The 16,889-nt window shown below is 39.3% G+C and overlaps 1 protein-coding gene across 3 annotated transcripts in view; it reads right to left on the bottom strand.

Annotated features, from left to right (window-relative positions):
• Positions 1-4,317: 4,317 nt before the first annotated feature.
• SYNPO2 (synaptopodin 2) overlaps positions 4,318-16,889 on the bottom strand; it is a 324,643-nt gene continuing 312,071 nt past the window's right edge. For all 3 annotated transcript variants that reach the window (XM_040418272.1, XM_040418274.1, XM_040418273.1), the window contains one exon: positions 4,318-5,873. In XM_040418272.1, the coding sequence (XP_040274206.1) occupies positions 5,325-5,873 (549 nt within the window). In that variant the 3' untranslated portion in view covers positions 4,318-5,324. The remainder of the gene's footprint in view (positions 5,874-16,889) is intronic.

The raw sequence follows: 16,889 nt of genomic DNA on the forward strand, positions 1-16,889 counted from the left end.
GTCGTCAAGAGTGGGATCACCCCTTACTGAGTTATGGCTGTCTAGTGAAGAGAACTCATCTAAAGCAGGTTACAGTGAAGAAGCCGTTACAACTGACAAACTGACAAACTGACAAACCTCTTTTTGCCCACCCATAGTTAACATTTTTGCAACCAGTGCTGTTACGTTTGTGTAATAATTACATATGGCTATGTATGACAGATGCCTGAATATACTCCTACACATAGCATAAAGAGAATGCATGTTTACCCATCACTTTCTTAACACCATAATCTTGTTTTACCTTCCCTGTGCTATTCTGAAGAGTGAAAGAAAGACCATCGCTGACTGCAGCTAATGTACAGCTTATTGTTGAGGACTAATTCGAAACTCTAGTCGTGGGTTGCCATGGAATCTATGCATGGTATTTGAAGCATGGAACATAGTAACTGCGGAAAAGAGAATTATATACAGTATTATATCCAGCATAAGAACATTGTGATATGTATAGGACTTTCAACGTACATAAGTAATTCCTAAAAAATATACCAGACATTTAAAAAAATGTTCTAGTGCTGATTGATTGATACAAAGTAGTACGCAATGACTATGTCCAGGCCATTTGGATGCCCAACCACTGTTGTAAAGGGGCAAGCGTTAAAAGATTTCATATACATTCAAGGCCCTCTTCACATCACATTACATCCCTGCCTTGGCAAATACACAGGGAAAAGTTCCCAGTGTATACGTAAAGCATATCCATGGGGCTTTCCTCACCCAGAGAATACCAAAAGAGTTATAGGCTGCACCTGCAGTTTATATGCACTGGTCACTTTAGTGTTTTCTCTATCAACAGTTTTTGTATGATTTAGGTTCTTGATACAGGGTCTCACTATGATATATAGCCTTATTAGGGGTTGATTGTGAGGAAGATGGGAGGCGCGGGCTTACCAATTATCTTTGCTGCACATTTCCTTTGTAATTGTTTATAACGATTCTTAACTTTGCGAAGATGTTTTGGATATTAAGAAACTTTGGGATTTAATCATGTGACTTTTTGGTGTGCGCCCTTTTTTCCTGTGCCATTTTCTATTATATGTGGTTGGCATAGCATTCTAGACTACACTATTCCAACGATAAACGGTAAAGAAACATGCCACCTGGTATATATTTCTTTATCCAATTTTAGCCTATAGTCAAAGTATCACACTGTGTGTCTATACAAGAGAGGGATCAGCAACCTCTGAAACCCTAGGTGTGGTGAAACTACGTCTCTCAGAATGCACACTTGCTTGGCTGTTCTTTAAACCCCATAAAACAGCTGGCATGCCAGATGTTGCTGACCCCCTACAGTAGGATACAATAGTGCTTGAAACTTTATGAATCCTTCAGAATTTTCTCTATCTCTGCATAAATTTGACTTAAAACTACAACAGATTTTAACACAAGTCTTAGGTCATTTATTTATTGAGGAACATGATCCAATATCATATATCTGTGAGTGGCAACAGTATGTGAAACTTTATTTTTAGTATCTGGTGTGACTTCTTTGTGCTGCAATAACTGCAACTAAATGATTCCAGTAATTGTTGATTAGTCCTGTGCATCAGCTTGGAGTAATGAACTACTCGCTTCAGGTTCTTCCACACCATTTCTATTTGATTAAGGTCAGGACTTTTTTCTTCTTTAACCATTCTTTAGTAGAAGGACGTGTGTGCTTGTTACATCAGCAGACTGTGCCGCACCACTCACCTTGCTGTTGTCCCTCCAGTGGCAAGCCATCCCCAGATGCAGCAAAACAGCCCCAAACCATGATACTACCACCACTGTGTTTCACAAGTGGGATGAGGTGTTTATGCTGGAATTCAGTGGTTTCCTTTCTCCAAACATAAAACTTCTAATTTAAAACAAAAAGTTCCATTTTGGTCTTATCCATCCACAAAACATTTTTCCAATAGCCTTTTGTCTTGCCCAGGTGATCTTTAGCAAACTGCAGAAGCACACCATTGTTCTTTTTGAAAAGTAGAGGCTTTCTTCTTGCAATCTTGCCATGTACACCATTGTTGTTCAGTGTCCTCTTGTTGGTGGCCGACCACTCTTGGAGAGGGTAATAATGGTCTTTGAATACCCTTCTTTTGTACACAGTCTGACTGTTGATTAGAGATGGTTTGGTAACCTTTTCCAGCCTGATGAACATCAACAACTCTTCTTCTGAGGTCCACATAAATCTCTTGTCTGTATCATAATACACTTCCACAGACGTGTGTTCTGAAGATTAGACTTTAATAGATCATCTTATCATCTCATTGATTAAAAACACCTGCATCTAATTTCACATTCAAATTATCTGCTAATCCTAAAGGTTCACATACTCTTGCCATTCACAGACAAGTAAGGCTACTTTTACACTGGCGTTTTAGCTTTCTGTTTGTGAGATCTGATCAGGGCTCTCACAAGCGGTCCAAAATGGATCAGTTTTGCCCTAATGCATTCTGAAAGGAAAAGGATCCACTCAGAATGCATCAGTTTGCCTCCGTTCCGTCTCCATTCCGCTTTGGAGGCGGACACCAAAACGCTGCTTGCAGTGGTTTGGTGCCAGTCTGACAAAACTGAGCCAAACAGATCCGTTCTGACACACAATGTAAATCAATGGGGACGGATCCGTTTTCGATAACACAATAGAAAACGGATCCGTCCTGCATTGCCTTTCAATGGTGTTCAAGACGGATCCGTCTTGGCTATGTTAAAGAAAATACAAACGGATCCGTTCTGAACGGATGTAGACATTTGTATTATCTGAACTGATCCATCTGTGTAGATCCATGACGGATCTGCACCAAACGCGAGTTTGAAAGTAGCCTAGCATTAATTTATTTTTCTCCATAAATAAGGGGCCAAGTCTAATATTTTGTACTCATTTGTTTGATTTAATTATCTTTATTAACTTTTAGGACTTGTGTGAAAATCTGATGTAGGTTTAGATCAAATTTATGCAGAAATATAGAAAATTCCAAAGGATTCACAAACTTTCAAGCACCGCTGTATATCAGGAATACATTGGCAGCTTGTATACTTCAAACAAAGGCCAAAAACATGATATTAACAGGCCCTAATTGTCTCCACTACAATGTGCATAAAATGATATATCTTGTCAAACTGGTCTAACTACAAAGAGGCATACTTAATGCCAGAAACAGTGCCACTCTCATCCATCAGCTGTGCAGGTGCACTACCTGACAGGACTCAATTCTGTGTTTACATGGTACTCATGAGCAACGCTTAACTACCAACAAACCATGCTCACATTAGAGTAAGAGCCACCAATAACTTCATTTCCTTCAATTTCACATAGTTTGCTGACTATAGTTTAGTAGGAACTCAACATAACACCAATTCACACAGTTTATCTGGTTTGATGATCATAATTACTGCAATGGGAGAACAATGGATTTTATAACATTGTGAAGGAAATTATGATTGCCTCACGTACAAATACCTTAGCTTTCAATAAAGTATATAGCAAATCTAGAGCATTATTTGACTTTTTTGATTAGAGCTCTCTTTTGTAAACTGAATGAGCAGTATGGTGTCTGACAACTAGGTGACCAATGTGCACCAAATAGATAATTGTAGCCATGCTACTGCAGGTGCTCCTCCAAGCCACCCTCTCAGAACAGTGGCAGCCTATAATCTACAATTTTCTTGTTTATATTGTCCTCATATTGTCATCCCTGTCTTCTTTTTATCCTAAGGTTATGCAGTTCCTAACCTGCCTATCTACTGTGGCAAGTTAAAGAGGACCTGTCACCACAAAATGCAATGCAATCTGAAAGCACCATGTTATAAGGGAGGAGAAGCTGAGCAGATTGATATATAGTTTAATGGGAAAAGTTTCAATAAAACTTGTAATTTATATATTTATATCTTTGGTTTTTCCACCTCTTGTGAATACCTATAGGTACAGGATGGAGGGGTCATCAGTGATAGCATTGTATGTATAAGTGTGCATACAGAGATTGCTGTCAGTCCCTTATAACACCTGCTTACTGTACCGATAGCTGTTTACAGGAGGTAAAAAAACTTATAAAATACATATCCATGGTGACAGGTCCTCTTTAATATATTGTTATCGATGAAAGAACTTCTTGTGACCACTTCTGTACAGAAGCTACATGAACTCAATTGGTGGCCTCCTAGAAAGTAAGCTCTTCTAGATAACATGAAAAACTACTGTCTGGCTACTTACATTGTACAAAAGCAATTACTTTTATGGAACGAGGATTTCATTCTCCAAAAATAGGTGCTTAACTACAGTACTTAGCCTTTTTTGTTGATGGGTTATCCAGCATGTATTTCTAAAAGATCGCCATTAAAAATGTTGCAGAGAATTTTTGGAACAGAACTGTATTTTCAATAAAATCCACTCAATATTTTGGTGGGAAAATATTGACCTGAACAACCTTTTACAAATGTGCCCAAGGGTGTACTGGGTAGAACACTGTAGTAATGGTGCATCGTAGAGTATATATACCTATAGAAACTGGACATTGGTCTCCCTAATGCAGTTTCTGTAATATTAAACTATCATTAATCTATTATGTGTGTCTAACATCCCTCGCTTTCATCAGTCACTTTCATTTTTTGGCAGCTCGGATTCACATACTATTTTAAAACCTCACAATATTCTCACTTTCTAGTCTTCTGAATCACATGCATCCAATTTTTCTTCCAGTTCCCTTTTTAATCTTTATCATATACCCATGCTATCTTTCAAACAAACTTCTCATTATGGTTGCAGTACGTGAAAGTGTTTTTCAAAATGGCATCATAGAAGACGGAGAGGCTGGACAACTGGGCAGTGCACCTGTGAAATCCCATATGCAGACAATGGGGCCATGTGTCCTAGATACCCTATCCGAAGATTCGCTTTTACTCCAGAGAGCTTTTTAGCTGGGCTCCTTCACACAGGCTTAAGGTTTGGAGGAATAGCCTTCAGCATCATGGAGCAAGCTGTTTGAGAAATAACACAGGGAAAACGGCCTGCTGCATTTTGCCTTCTTTTTATTTAACTCAAAGCATCAATTTTAATGGTGGTTTACTCACCATATTTTGTGATTTGTCCGTAGATGCTGAATTTCTGAGTACTGTATATAAGCCTTATGAAGCATTTTTGGAAAATCTGACATCTGAAATCGTGCATTTCTAAATCTCTGTGATCTCAAAAAGATTAAGTGATAGTTTCACATGAACTCCTGGTTCACTAGAAGCCCACATGAAGTCCAAAACTTTGGACGACCATTATAACTTGTGAGCCATTTGCACAACTGTATATTTATACTTGACATTCAGCTCCTCCATGCCCTAGGATAAGGATTAAAGTTTGGATTGCGCCCTGTAGACATGCAATATTCTGACCTTGTTTCCAACGGTACAGAACCTGCATTTGCCATACAATGTGAACTGGAATAAGGATACCTGAGCTGAAAACCGCATTGCATAGAAGGTGGAGACACTACATTCTTTGGTATGGTTGAAATGCTAGGTCTACTCCTATAGACGTTAGCACTATTAGTAGGTGGCAGAGTGAAGGTGGACTTAAATGCTGCTGGAGGCTCTGGTAGAGTCTTTCGACGTGCAGCAGACACTACATTGGCAGATACAGATTCATGTATAGTTTGTGGCAAGAATGCATCATCCACAAACCCCAATGGAGATTTTGTTGCTGCTTCCCATGGAGTTAATCTCTTGCCCGGTGTTTCAGGTGTTGCTGCTGATTTGCCAAAGTAACCAGATGCAGGCTCAAAAAGTGTTGGAGATAACAGAGAACCAAATGGCTGTGAACTGGCTGATGAAAAACTTCTGGCAGGGAAGGATATGGGTCTTCCATCTTTTTCCTATGAAAATACATAAATGATGAATTATTATTTATCGGTGAGTTATTACTTCCTCCTTATACATAATGACCTCTAAGAGCTGTCAGTAAACTGAATAATAAAGCGATCTTCAGGTCCCAGATAGGATTATAATAAACAATGCTTTTTCCTTTATCTCCTATTACAGAGGGTGATCGGGTATTGACTGTTCTACTGCAGTTGGGGAATAGTGGGCACTGGACAGTGGACAGTTGTGGCCCATGTATGCATTCAAGGGTCAAATCTAAGCCCCTTAAATGTGGTAAACTGACCACCACTGATATTAAATGCATCATATTATCAGTGCCCTCCATTTGATCCCATAACTCTTGATAGATATTGGCATCTGTCAGCAGCTTTGTACCTATGAAACTGGCTGACCTGTTAAATGTGCGCTTGGCAGCTGAAGGCATCTGTGTTAATTCCATGTTCATATGTGCCGGCATTGCTTAGAAAAATTATGTTTTAATATATGCAAATGAGCCTCCAGGAGCAACTGAGGCGTTGCCCTTTCACCTAGAGTCTCTGCTCTCACTGCAACTGCTGCACCCACTGCGCTTTGATTGACAGGGCCTGGCAAGTGTTAAGGCCCTGTCAATCAAAGGGCAGAGGGCGCTGCAGCTGCAGAGAGAGCAGAGACTCTAGGTGTAACGGCAACGCCCCCGTTGCTCCTAGAGGCTCATTTGCATATATCAAAACATCATTTTTCTCAGCAATGTGGGCACATATGGACATGGAACCAGCACAGCTGCCAAGCGCACATTTAACAGGTCGGCCAGTTTCATAGCTACAAATCTGCTGACAGATGCCCTATAAAGCTGGACAATAAAATACAGGAATATATTGATGCTTTTTAAACTTTGGTGTTGGCAAAGACATATGACAATACAAAGCGTAGCGTAGAAAACAAATAAGAAGACACTTAATTGTATCAAACCTATTTGACTAGCATTTGTTCATAGGTACCATCCCCTCAATGGCAGAATTGATCAGATAGTCACGAGACAGTCTATTCTGCAGAAATCTTACATGCAAATTAAGAAGTTTCAGAACCCCCCCTCTGATTTGTAACAAAAAAGCGTGAAGTTTATGTGATAAATTTGTCTAAGTGGATAGGAACATAGGAAGTAATATTAAAATCTCTAGACAATTTCTATCATCCCCAAGCAGGACAAACTTATAAAATCAAGGGTTACTATACATGTGAATTGACTAGTGTTTTTTATATCATTGAATGCCCTTGCAGCCTCTTGTATGTCGGAGAGACGATCCAGCATGTCAGAGACTGCATCAGCAAAGATAAGTCAATGATACAAGTAGGAAGTCTGCTCCTCCCTATTCCTTATTATTTTCACCAACATAAACACCCCATTTTACAATTAATATATCAGATAATCGAACAAGAACAATATCCAAGAAAGAAAGGGTGGTCATATAAAGAAGCAACTTTTACGTAGGAAGGCATTTTGGATTCACACACTGCAGACTCTGGAGTTAAAGGGGTTAAACAGAGAAAATTAGATTGCCCATCTATCCCTGATTGAATTATCAGATATATGCGTACAGGAACTACATGTCACAGTCAATATTTGATATTATGTTAGATTTTGTGCATTTTGTCATATTTTGTTTCTCTGTAACAATGTGTTGTTAAATAATTGTTTTCTCATCTAGATAAAGGGGTTAATACGTGTTTTCAATTTTTTAGACATCGCAGAAATGCTAATCTTCATGAAATCATGACACTCATGTTTACTTTGGTTGTCCAGGTGACAGCGTCTGATGGCAACTATAGGTACCCATAGTGTCTTTAACCCCTTCAATCAACAGCCAATTTGGACCAAATGCCGGAGCCCCATTTGTCAAATCTGACATGTATCAGTTTATCTGGTATTAATTTTGGAACGCTTTTACTTATCCAAGCGATTCTGTGATTGTTTTCTCGTGACACATCATACCTTATGTTAGTAGTGAGTTTGAGTTGATACGTTTTACCTTTATGCATAAAAAATCCAACATTTGCAGAAAATTCTGAAAAATTTGCTATTTTCTAAATTTGAATTTCTCTGCTTTTAATTAGTGATACTTCATAAAATAGTTATTGCTTTACATTCCCCATATGTCTGATTTATGTTTGTATCATTTTTTAAATATCATTTTATTTTTTCAGGAAGGGAGAAGGCTTAGAAGTTTGGAAGCAAATGTTAAATTTTTTAGGAAAATTGCCAAAACCCACTTTTGTGGGTTCAGTTATGAAATCACTTTTTGGGGCTTACATAGTAGTAACCACTCATAAATGACCTCATTTTAGAAACTACACACCTCAAGTTATTCAAAACTGATTTTTACAAACTGTGTTAACCCTTAGGTGTTCCACAAGAATTAAAGCAAAATGCAGGGGAAATTTTAAATTTTGATAAATTTTTCCTGTAACACAGCAAGGGTTAACAGCCAAACAAACCTCAATATTTATTACCCTGATGCTGCAGTTTACAGAAACACCCCATACGTGGTCATAAACTGCTGTATGGACACATGGCAGGGCACAGAAGGAAAGGAGCGCCATATTGTTAACGGAGGGCAGAGTTTGCTGGAATGGTTTTCAAGTGCCATGTCACATTTAAAGAGACCCTGAGGTACCCCTAGAAAGAAAACCCCAAAAAGTGACCCCATTTTGGAAACTACACCCCTCAAGGAATAAATCTATGCGTGAAGTGAATGCTTTGACCCAACAAGCGTTTCATAGAATTTAGAAACATATGGCTGTGAAAATGAAAAATTAACTTTTATTTCCAGTATAATGTTTCTTTACCCCAATTTTTTTTTATTTTCACAAGGGGTAAAAGGGGAAATAAACCCCTTTAACATGGAAGCAATTTTGGAATGACAGGTTAGTAACTGTGACAGTACTGAGAGAGAAGTCAGCAGTGAAGTTCTGAAAGCTCTCCGAATTTATTTAGCTCTCCCTGAAACAAAATGTAAAAAAAAAACATATCCAAATGGCGGGCGCAAACGGAACATATTCTGTTTGTATCCGTCATCCATTGACTTTTTTGTAAAAAGAAAGCAAACTGCATTCCATCTGCTACAGGACCTTTTTCTCCTCCCAAAATAGCGGATACATGATGGAGAGGACACTAACAGCATACCGGGTGCTTTAAAAAACAATTCAAACAAATAGAGTATAAAACCTTTTTCTGTTTTTTGGAAAACTCTTCACAGATGTGAACGAGCCCTTAGTTACATCTGTTTTTGCGAAAGCTAAACAACAATCAGCACATTATCAGCACTCTGACAGGACTTGCTAACAAGATCTTCCATCCTCAGATAGCAGACCTTATTAGTGATACTACTTCTGGTAGAGGCTAGTATCTCAGTAATGACACGCTGCTATTTACAAGCACAAAATCAGAAAACTGCCTACATATTTCAGATGTAAGCCCCATCCACATTCATAGCTAGACTTTACTTCACTGTGAACAAAGGGGGTCATTTACTAATCTGAAATACAGTTAAATTAGGCGTATTTTAGGGGTAGATTGTGGAGCAACGGTTAGAGAAGCTGTCTCATATTTAGAACTGGCGCTGGATGTGCCGAAGTTATGGACAGGACTGCACCTCTTCATAACTATGGGGCTTTATTAAGACTGGCGCTTAAAAACGTCAGTCTTAATAAATGTGCCCCAAAGTGGTTTTTTTCACTTTCCTATCCCTGTATCTAATAACCAAAACTAAGACAAAGTGACTAAGGCTACATTTACATAATCATGTCCGTTTAGCAAAATACAGATTCAGTCCATGTGCATCCTGTGCTTTTTGCGAGCTCCAATTGTACAAATGCCTTTTCTGATCCACAAAACGGACAAGAATAGGACATGTTAAATCATTTGCACCACAAATGGATTACAGCTCGTGGATGACATTGGATGATAAATAATGTTGCGGCCTCATAAAAATTAACGGGTCCAAAGAATGCATATCAAATGCGGACCGAAAAATACGTTTGTGCGAATGAAGCCTTATTGGTACTTCCCTGGCTTGCGGCACAAAGGGCACAGAGGACCAATTTGGATATTGCCGCTGAACCTAAACACTTTTTCTAATTTATCTAATGAGCAGTTGCAAATAATAAATCCATCCTATTAGATACACACATGGACAATATTGTTGGTACCCTTCCATTAAGAAAGAAAAACCCACCATGGTCACTGAAACTGACAAATGTAATAATAAATAAAAATTTACTGAAAATCAGACATTGCTATTTGCTGCAAGCAAATACTTTCACCCCCCACCTCCATTTTCATACAGCAATCTACCTGTATGTATTAACAAGAAATTGTCCGTTTCTGTTTATTCATGGTTGTAATAAAAAAAAATTAAGGGTTCAATTAAATAAAGCTGCATATATGCATGATTACTGCATAAATGCCAACATTTTCACACTTCTCCAGGTGATTCTGATGAACAGACCTTACCTTGCTGGTAGTGCCCCATCATGCCACTGTCTGTCTGTCTACCATCACATTCTGTACAACTACTGCTGCAGCCTGCATCATGCTTCTTCCGCCACCGCCTCCATCATGCCACTGCTGCGACCTGCTGACCATCATCTTTTGTAAGGCTGCTGTCTCCATCATGCTGCTGCCTTTCTGCCAATATGTACCATATGGCTGCTGCTGATGCTTGCTGTTAATCCCCTACTACCACCATTATTAAAGCAAAGCATCTGCCACCACTATCACTATCACTACTACTACTATTACTGCTACTACCCATAGACAGCCTTGTATGTTCCATGTTATGCTGCTTCTGCTGCCGCTACTATTGCGGCCTCATGTGTCTATATTTGTACCGTACCCTTTCCACATCCACACTGCACTGCTGTTGCTCCCAATTAAAAGGGAGAATTATTTTAAGGCTCGTTCACAACGAGACACTTTTTGTTCTGACAATTAGCACTTGTGCATGTCATATGGCAGGTATTCCGACTCTGTCAAGGAACAATTTTTGGGTGCTTGGTCTCTCAAGCCACTTTTTGTTTTATTTACATTTTTTTTAAAATCCCATAACACTGTATGTATTTACACATCATCTCCCCCCAATAAGGGACAATTTTTGGAAGCTTTGGAATATGAAAAAGCATGAGACATGTGCCGACACGATGTATTTTCAAACACACCGTATGTTAATGCCATCAAACAAGCGTTTAGCCATAGCTATGTATCTCAGTGTCACTCAGACATCATTTACTATTGTTGGCATTGTGTTCCAGAGCTTGGGGAGGAGGGAGAGAATTTTTTTCATAATCAATAAACAAAAACAGATAACAAGTTTTCCTAAAAATTCTGAGTTTTGGAAGGCTAGAGGGAGTTATACCACAACTTTCAGGGCAATTGGAGCAACTTCGGTTTGGCTCGAATGGATTCGAGTCAGAACCAAACTTTTAAAAAAATTCGGTGAACTGGACGTAAAACAAATCTCGACTGGTTTGCTCATCTCTAGTACCAACAATTTTGTCTACAGGTGTATGTTTAGTGGAGCAGTAGGGGACATGTAAAAATGGTCAGCGGTATAGAGTATGGAACTGGTGTAGAACTAGATGTTCATTCTTTAACTGAGCAGGAAGGATACAAAAACACAATATGTATATGACAAACCCCTAAGAATCACACAGGGTAAGGCCTATTGCACACGACCGTATGGCTTTTTCAGTGTTTTGCGGCCCACAAAAAACGGATCCGCAAAAAATACGGATGACATCCGTGTGCATTCCGTTTTTTTGCGGAACAGAACATCTGGCCCCTAATAGAACAGTACTATCCTTGTCCGTTATGCGGACAATAATAGGACATGTTCTATCTTTGAACGGAAATACGGAAACGGAATGCATACAGAGTACATTTAGTTTTTTTTGCGGACCCATTAAAATGAATGGTTCCATATACGGTCTGTATACGGAACGCAAAAAATGGAACGTGAGCGGAAAAAAAAAGTTTGTGTGCATGAGGCCTAACACTGAGTTTTTGGAGAATGTTTTGATGCAGATTTTGCTGCAGGCTTTTCAGCCAAAGCCATCAGTGAATCCAGCAGGAACGAGAAGTATTAGTCCTTCTTTCAGTCTTATTCCTCTCGAATCCACTTCTGGCTATAGCCAGAAAAATATGAAGGAAAATCTGCCTCAAAACCTCCTCCTAAAAACTCCATGTGAACCTACCCAAGGCAGTAATTCCCAATTTTATTACTGGCGAAGCGTGTAGGGGCAGCTAAAGCACAGTGTAATTCTAGTCCTGTGCTATACTGTAAGGCTCAGTTCACACCTGAGCGTTCTGAAAGGAGCGCTCTGTATGCGCGATTGTACGGACGTTTACAAGCGCGCATACAGAGACAAGTGTGCACACAGTGTCGCGCGTTCCCGAAAGTCTATGTACGGGAACGCGCGACAAGCGCCCAAAAAAACGCTCCTGTACTTGTGTGAGCGTCGGGCGTTTTACAGCGCGATCGTACGCGCTGTAAAACGCCCAGGTGAGAACCATTCCCATAGGGAAGCATTGGTTTCTCCTTGTTGAGCGTTTTACAGCGCGTAGGAACGCGCTGTAAAACGCTCAGGTGTGAACTGAGCCTAAGTGAGACTGGGATATATTTACTGCTCTGCAAAGCATCTTTGAGCTGAAATCAGTTTGTCTTCCCTACTGTAAAAGTGACAGGTCTTGTTTTTTTTGGAGGGACCCCTGATCAAGATGAAGAGTCCCATGGTTTCTGGGAACTCTTATCAGGAAATCCTGATCTAAGCTAACAATCTGCTTTTAATGTGTTCGGTGAATTGTGGACCACAGTAGTTATCACGGTATTCATCAATGCAAATAACAGTTCTATAATGTAGAACTGCCATATATGTCTATGTCATGTGAAGTCCCTTACTTCAGAAATGTATAAGGGTATAACGACACTGTCAGGTTTTTCTGATGCAGTTTTGGAAGCCAAATTCAGGAGTGGATCATAAAATGAGAGAAAGTATAAAGGACAGATAATATTTCTCAACTTTGAATTCACTCCTGGTCTTGCTTCTAAAGTTGCATCAGGAAACCTGACCATATGGCCATAGCCTAACTCTCTAGGAATGTTCTTCACTATGGAAGCATTTCTCTGAAAGCTGGAGAAACAGGTGTCTGGCATTTAAGAACTTCCTTCCTATTTGAAGGAGAAACATCCTAGAGCTAATTTGGGAAACTGATCATGATATAAGACATTCTGCATGTTCTTATAAGGTTAGTAGGGTTGTGTAGTCTTCTGGAGTTTAAGCGTAATCATGAAAAATATAACATATTTACTGAATCATAAAATAATGAAAAAACAATGCAAAACAATAAAAAGATGAAAAATAAATAAAAAATAATAATTAAGAATTATGCAGCTTACTTGATTTCCCCATATCTCACCATGTTCAAGACTGCTGCCAGTGAATGGTAACATTGTTCTGAAAACCTGTCCTGGACTATATATAATCATAAAGCTGCCGTATGTCATCAGGCAGGGATGCTCAACCTGTGGCCATCCAGCTGTTGTAAAACTACAACTCCCACCATGCCCTTCTGTAGGCTGATAGCTGTAGGCTGTTTGGGAATGATGGGAGTTGTAGTTTTACAACAGCTGGAGGGCCGCAGGTTGAGCATGCCTGTCATAAGGTAACAGTTTAATCCATGCACACAGCAAAACTGGCGACACATGGAGGCTGTATAGCATAGAGCCACGTGGTCTCCATGCGCTACTGTACGGACTCTGTTCATTGCCGTATGTATGGGGGTATCCTCTCTATGCAGACAGATTCCAATGGATCGTGCCTCTATTTCTTTGTAAAAATAAAATATAAACTGCATAAAATCAGAGGCATAGACATACAGAGGAACAGTAAATGCCTCATGGACTAAAATTGCACAGTGGAGGTGCACAAGAAGTCCAAAAGTAGGAGTAAGATCAAAGAGCCCAAGACAGGAAAGAAAACCCACAGGCCAGTACATTGGTTTCATTCTCCACATGAAAACCATACTATTTGCATTCAATGACACCAGGCAGAGATCTACTGAAACTGAAAGCATCTTGCATTAAGCAATAATTGATCTTTCTTTGACCAAGAACAACATTGTCCGATTACACGAAGGAGCAGGATACTGCCACATGCACACAGTCATATGAGTTGTATGGAGCTATATTTATGGTATTCTTAGAGTACTGGGGGGCTCTACTGTACCTCAATATGCCACTGATCACAAAAATTGTGGCATCTTCCCTTGGACCCCATGGTAAAGGCCTTCTCTAAAGGTCCACAAGGAGTATAGTATGGAATCACAGGGACTCCATCATGTACATAAGGCCTAACACTGCTTTAATGGCTAAGGGTTCAAGATGTCACCCTAAAGTCCTTGCTTTAAGGGGTTCTCCGGGAATTAAGAAAATGAAAATACTTAAATAGTAATTTATGATAAATATATTCCCAAATGCCTTTCATTAGTTATAATGGTTCATTTTGTCTAGGGAGCAATCATTAGGAGAAATAAAATGGCTGCCATCCTATTAGTACACACAAAACCTGTCCTAATCAGACAGCAGGACAAGTTACTTCACAACACTGAGCTAAAGAGCTGCCTCATCCTCCTCTCTGATCTGTTTGTCAGTATACAGCTGATCATATCTTCAGCTTAATCTCTATAAGAATTGAGTTCATGAGGAGACATGAAGTACAGAGGGAAGGGTGTGGATAATGAGCAGCAGCTATTATATGCAGTGTCCATTACCAAAGTCTGTCCTGTCTGTACTTCATTTCTCCTCATGAACTCCATTCCTACAGAGATTCAACTGAATATCTTATCAGCTGTATACAAGATCATAATCCCTGACAAGCAGAGCAGAGAGAAGGATGAGTCAGCTCCTTAGCTCAGTGTTGTGCAGTAACTTGTCCTGCTGTGTGATTAGGACAGGTTTTGTGTGTACTAACAGGACGGCGGACATTTTGTTTCCCCTAATGATTGCTCCCTAGACAACATGAGCCATTATAAATAATGAAAGGTATTTGGAAATATATTTATTATATAGTAATATTTAAGTATTTTCCTTTTCTTAATTCCTGGAGAACCCCTTTAAATGCAGCTGGCACTAATTTATTGTACTTGTCAGGAAGAAGCCCTGATTTATGTAGGACATATCCCCAATCTGTACATTTGAATACCAGATTGTACAAGTGAGCGAAATGATACACATCAATGAACACCACTGAAAAAAATCACAAACTAAAAAGGATTTTTCATGTTCTGTAAGAAGGAGATTTTAATGCAAAAGTGTTGTTAGGTGACTGAACATTCAAAAATCTTCCTCAGCATGAACTGAACTCTGCAGGGTTTGTGAGTTTGTGAACTTTCTGGAGCAGTTAATGACAGAAGGGACTGTTCTATATATGAATTAGCCAGACATATCCTGGTGATTTTCCATCCAGTTTTACTGTGACTGTTCTACAAGGAGGAATCTGCTGCCACCTGCTGTTGCTGTGAAGTATTGCTAGAGAACTAGTTCTGGGAGATTATTTACTAATGTCTATGCCTTCTGTAGCTTTTCTAAAAGATCACTGAGAAGCTGTTAGACAATAGTAAATTTGAAAGCTGATCACTGTAAAACAACAGAATATGTTGCTCTTGTTAAAAGGCATTGCTAGGGTCTTGGAAAATCAGAAGCACAAACCCCATGGCATATGCCCCCCCACCCCCCCCCAATTAAAAAAAATAAATGTATATGCATACAGTCATCATATATATGCATATAATCATAGTATATGGAATCTAATCTCCCAGGCGTCCCATGTGGCTGGTGTTAAGGAGGGGATATTATGCATGCTCTGAATGCATGTGTGTGTGCATAGTATATATGTGTGTGTGTAGTGTATATATATGTGTGTATAGTATATATGTGTGTGTAGTATATATGTGTGTGTATAGTATATATGTGTGTGTAGTATATATGTGTGTGTATAGTATATATATATTTGTGTGTATAGTATATATGTGTGTGTATAGTATATGTGTGTGTGTAATATCAAACCTACTGCTGTAAATCCTGCAGCAGTCAGCAGTCTGACTCTGATCACTGGTTTTGCACTATAGGTACCATATGTATGTGTATATGTGTAGTGCAAAAGCTGTGGACTGCTGCATGGTTTACAGTAGGTTTGATTATATATATATATATATATATATATATACACACACACACAAATACATACAGTATATAAATATACAGCCACGTGGAGCTGTCATACATATTACACATACATGGCACACAATTATTACAGGTATGTACATACACAATACATACACACCTATAATACACATAAGTAGACATTACAGTTATCATTTCTGTAGATGGCTGGACATATGCCATGCAGGCAGTAAGTGTGGGGAGCACAGGAGAGGCCATTATAGGCTGGCATCTATCCCATGTTCTCTCTCCATCCATATATTTGTGGTTGAGTGATAGTAGAATATGCTGCTGAGATGCCAACACAACTGTAATGGATGAATGGATTTTGGTCATATTTTAATCTGATCCAGTGTTGATCCAGGGGTGGACATCCGATATGTGCAACCCGTGCTACTGCTGAGGGGCCCAGTAAGTAAGAGGAGCTCCTGCCCATCAAAACTATCTTCCTAACTGTTTATTAGATTGTATGCAGAGGACACAATTAGGCCTCCTGCACAAGACTGTATCCATTTCGCGGTCCACAAATCATGGATCCGTTAAATATGGATGTGGTCCGTGTGCATTCCACAATTTTTATGGTACCCACGGCAAAAAAGCCTATTCTTGTCTGCAAAAGAAGTGGTATGTTCATTCTTGGGGCCCAATCCACATCCAAACTTCCCATGGAAATGGGTAGGATTAAAAACAGCATAAAAAACAGGTGGAATTTTGAAGCAGGTTGTACAGCACAGAAAAACTCAGTGTGAACACAGC

This window comes from Bufo bufo, chromosome 2, assembly GCF_905171765.1.
Source record: "Bufo bufo chromosome 2, aBufBuf1.1, whole genome shotgun sequence".
NCBI classification, from domain to species: domain Eukaryota; kingdom Metazoa; phylum Chordata; class Amphibia; order Anura; family Bufonidae; genus Bufo; species Bufo bufo.